The sequence below is a fragment of the Ceratosolen solmsi genome, unplaced genomic scaffold (genome assembly GCF_000503995.2).
Source record: "Ceratosolen solmsi marchali unplaced genomic scaffold, CerSol_1.0 scaffold2, whole genome shotgun sequence".
Classification (NCBI taxonomy): Eukaryota; Metazoa; Arthropoda; class Insecta; order Hymenoptera; family Agaonidae; genus Ceratosolen; species Ceratosolen solmsi.
This window is the reverse complement of record NW_011948422.1, coordinates 3,846,634-3,851,450: the sequence shown is the minus strand read 5'-3', so window position 1 is coordinate 3,851,450 and position 4,817 is coordinate 3,846,634. Positions and strand designations below refer to the sequence as shown.

The following is a 4,817-nucleotide window of genomic DNA, read 5'->3' as shown; positions in this document are numbered from 1 at the left end:
TTTTTCTCTTCCGTGCCCCGTTACTCTACTTATTTTGACTACTATGAGCGACGTTAATGCGCGAGTTCCTGCTTCTTGTGTACATTTTAAAGCTCCGGACTTTGGCAATAGTGTTTAATGGTCTTACGGTCTTACGGTCTTTCGATCTTTCGATCTTTCGATCTTTCGATCTTTCTACGGTATGATGGCTAATCGATATTAATAAACCGTGATATTTAATTGCTTTCGTTATGTCGGGTCAAAGCATCGCTCTGCTACTTTGGGAGTTAAACTTACCATAGCATGGATCATGTTTTCCTTTATCTTTTTATCTTTTATTTGACTTGGCGTTTGAAACGCTCGCGCGCGCGCACACACAGATATGTGACACGAGCTACGGCTACTTCCATAACTACACGAAACTCTAAACTTGTTGTTCTTTCGTGGCTTTTTTTTTTTGATGACTCATTGTAATTCATAAGTGAACGAGACGTTACTCTTGAAATTAAGGAGATGTAATTATCATGTAAATGTGTCAACGGTAAGAGCTACTATGGAGAAGGGAAATTTGCAAAAATAGCAATTCCATAGATTTTAGAGACGTGAAATATTTGAAAACATCGCAACTACTTGACTACGATGCTGTACGATTAGTTGCTTTACAATTTTGTTAGTTAACTATATATTATTATTTTTTACCTTTAATTGAATTAGGATAACCTAGAGAATTTTATTACTATGTATCTTCTTTCTTCCTTCATTACTTTCTATTTTTCTTTTTTTCTTTTTTGTCTAGAAAATCTCAAGAATTCCTTTGATACTTTTTGCAAAGCGTAGCTTATAACAGAATCAATATTTTTTAATTATTCATTAGAGGCAACTGATAATTCGTCATTATTATTATCAATTTATTATAGTTATTAATTATTGATTATTATCGACAATTGTTTATGTTATCGTTACTTTTTTCTTTTTTTCTTTTTTTTTTTTATTATGATTCAGATTTTTTATTTTTTATAATTACACAAGAATCTTTAAAATGTAACGGAAAGAACCCCTACAATTGATGTCCGAAGTCGATCGAACAAAGTTATTTGGTAAAGAGCATTGAATCAACTGTTTTTCAAGTAACGCTACTTTTAAAACATACTAACAATAAATAAGATAATTTCAAATTTATCGTATTCCGTGAGGCAACGATCCAAAAAATTTCATGCAAATGCAATGGTCCGAAGCTAAAGGAGATCATATGTATATCTAAACAAAAATTATTAACGCAACTAACTTATACAACAGTTTTTCGGTCAATGACCTCAACAACGACTCACGACGATATATTAAATGGGCCCATTAATCATAGGACCATGGCATTTTCATAAATGTCAATAATTCAACAAGTAAATGCATTCTATTTTTATTATACTGCACACGGTTGTCTATACGTTGACACTATATTTTGGATTCTCAAAGAATTCCTTCCAAAATACATTCTCTTTCGCATTCGTAAAATCGGTCATTGTAATACGGCTTTTGCAAATACTTTAAATATCGGCTATATCGAGTGATGTCAAAATTAGCACACAAATAACTCAAAGACTCCATACATTATAAACAAATTAAATAACAGACAACTTCTCAGTCAAGCCAACAACACATGACTTCCTTGGTGGCTTTCGCCATATGTCGCTATACATTGTCTTGTCACTATTATCACCTGCCAACTTCAACTCCCAATATATACGGCCTCTTTGGCTCAATTTCACCATTCGCTTCCTATCTGTTGTACCCTAAATATATCGACCTCGCCATGCTTAATTAACTTATAATAAAGTATATTCTCATGTATAATTCAATTTCTAAAATACATTATTGATGGGAGCGAATTTTACAGCTGACATAATAACGTATATTTGGGAGGGACAAAATTTTTCGATTTACAAGTTATTGTTTGGAAAATTTTACACAAAAATACTTGTGTATGTAGTAAGTGCAGATTTTTTTTTTCCAAGTGAGTACATACAGAATAGTGCTGCCAATGTTCTGCATTCCGTTCAGCAGCTAAAATCAATGAGAATGTATTATTTTACCTAATATTTTTTTACAAAAAGTGATCGCGTTATTCTTTCTAATTTTTTTCTTTTTTTTTTTGTTTTGTTTTTTTTTTCTTTCATCTCTGAAACATTCTTTCTTTCTATTTTTTTTTCAAAGTTCTTCAAACGCATTTTACAATTACGTCTCGCAGAGTGTTTATGTCGTATCTCTTTATAATCCAAATTAAATATATTTTAAGTTTCTGGCAATTATCGCTGATTTAGATGTGAACAATATACTATTTTAAAAGATATTTTAAAAAATTAAATAAAAAATAACGTTGTAAATTTGAAAATATGTCTGACTATTGTTGAAGCACCTCACGGCTAAAATTACAAATTGGCAGAAATGATTGATTCGATCAATTTTATCGGAAACAATTTTTACATCACAAATATTTTTTCTGTTTATTTTTATTATGTTTCGACGACAGTTATGCAGACTATATATATATATATATATATATATTTTTTTTTTTGCAAATAAAATAAAAAAGGGATAATATTTTAAGTGAAATATTGCATTTTATACGGATTAAATATAATTTAATAATACTTTTTACTTTCTTTTTTTTTATAAATTTATTAGTTAATTTTATAATTTTCAGTATGGTAGACATTATTTTAATTATCGTTTTTAGTTGTTATGTGTATTGTTTTCCTACTATTAGCTATACAATTTACGAAATATTTGGATTTAGATGCTAAATCATTATACATATTTTTTTTTCTCAATAATCTGACTATCGATTAGATGTTGTACTCCTAAAAGAAATGAATTTATTAAAAAGGTTCTAGTAAAAATATATATATATATATATATATATATATAATACAAATGGATGGACTCGTATGTTTTTAGTATCATTGTGTTACTATATCTTCAATACTAAATTCTCTTCAAAACTTCAGCATATTACCAAACATTTGTACACTTACAGTATTAGGTTATATCTGATTGATTTCGAAAGTCAAAATTTACTACGTGCATTAGTAATTCTAAAAATTTTCCTAATAAAAAAGAAATATTACAACATCGTACAGCAATAACTTCAAGCACTAAATTCATATCTTTATAATATTTCACGTAAACGAGTGTGCGTGCGTTTGTCTGTATGTGTATACACATCAACAAGAGTGAAAATAAATATTGGCGGCTTTCTTAAGATTTTCTAAATAGATGCACTGGTGGAAAACTCGTTATCCTAAGTGCTATGCGCACTTATCGCGGTCAAAATAGGTAGAAAAACAATAAAATAAAAAATTGCTTCGTTACCTCCTTCCTCGGGAGGATCTCGATCCTCGGCATGTACTTGAATAACCTTAGTGCCCGGCATTTCTTCCTCCTTAATAACCGGAGCATAACGCGAACAATTCGAAAAGACGGGCTTGTGATTGTGCTTCTCGCGTTGCTGCAACTGAAAATCAAATGAATACAAATGAAGATGCGAAAGAATATGCGATATATGGGAAAATGTATAATAAGCCAGTTCAAATTGATTAATCAGAATTACGGATTATAATAAGATTTTTTTTTGTTGGGAAAATAGTATAGATAAAAACTAATTATACGTGCAGAGAAATATTAAGAAGAGCGACCGAGTTCAGCGTATATTGATTAGTAAAAAGACAAAAATTTTATGCAAAGTTCTTTTTTTTTTCTTTTTTGTTATTGTTTTTGTTTTTGTTTTTGTTTTTGGTTTAATTTAAGGATATTGCTATTGTTATCTTTAATATAATTGAATAATAACTATTAGTTTTATTTCAAGATTTAATATTTTACATGTATATAATATGAATTAAAAGTTTAGCGCCATTTAATAACAAACTTTAAGTTCTTATTTTAAAAAAATTCTACTACAACCAAAGATATTTAATATTATGTATGATAAGAATTTCAATTAACAAACTTTCACATATTTGAATACGCAAATTTAAATTGAATTTAATATATTCGTCGATTTTAAATCTTACCGAAAAATTCATTATTTTGATCAAATATTATCAATTTAATTAATTATTTTGTATTTTTAAATTAATTTTAAAAGTAAAATTAATTTATTATATTATAACGTGAAAAAAAATTTTTTTTTTCATATTTAATATTTTCTAAAACTGTTTGGGTTCTATTCTAAACGACATTCAGTTAGTTTAATAATGTAGTGAATTAAATTTACTAAGTGCTCCAACTATTTAAAAAATGTAGTTAAAAACTATTCGTAAAAATAATCTTTCAAATGAAAAGTATTATATTTAAATGTATTACTTACGAGGAAATCGTCCTCAGTTCGGAATTGCACTTGTATGTCTGAATACCTGGAATGTCTCAATTTACTCGACTCAGCTGAAATAAAAATAAAGTACATGTTAAATACTAATCATAAATTACAAAGAAATCATAATTTAAATAGATGTATGTATTTAATTACAATACACATTTCATTTCTTATTAAATTATGAACATACAATTATGATTGTTTTTAATTAATGAAACAAATGTACAATCTATCAATAACATTATTTACTTAACAATAACAATTGATTAAATTTTCAGGTGCTTGAGAAAACGAAATTATTATTGAGTTGCTTATTATTATTATGCATTTATTATCCATACTGTATGAGAATTGAGAGGTTTTAACAAAAAAAAAAAAAAAAAAAAAAAAAAAAAAAAAACATATATAAGACAAGTAATAAACAGTATAAACAGTATAAACAGTTTATCGAATAATTGTTTAAGCGAATGCA

At 27.5% G+C, this 4,817-nt stretch overlaps 1 protein-coding gene across 1 annotated transcript in view; it reads right to left on the bottom strand.

The window, feature by feature from the left end:
* shg (DE-cadherin) overlaps nucleotides 1–4,435 on the bottom strand; it is a 28,040-nt gene extending 23,605 nt beyond the window's left edge. Inside the window, exons 1-2 of the mRNA XM_011499345.1 lie at nucleotides 4,340–4,435; nucleotides 3,346–3,487 (exon numbers count right to left, since the gene is read on the bottom strand). Of these exons, the coding sequence (XP_011497647.1) occupies nucleotides 3,346–3,487; nucleotides 4,340–4,435 (238 nt within the window). The remainder of the gene's footprint in view (nucleotides 1–3,345; nucleotides 3,488–4,339) is intronic.
* Between the last annotated feature and the right edge of the window lie 382 nt (nucleotides 4,436–4,817).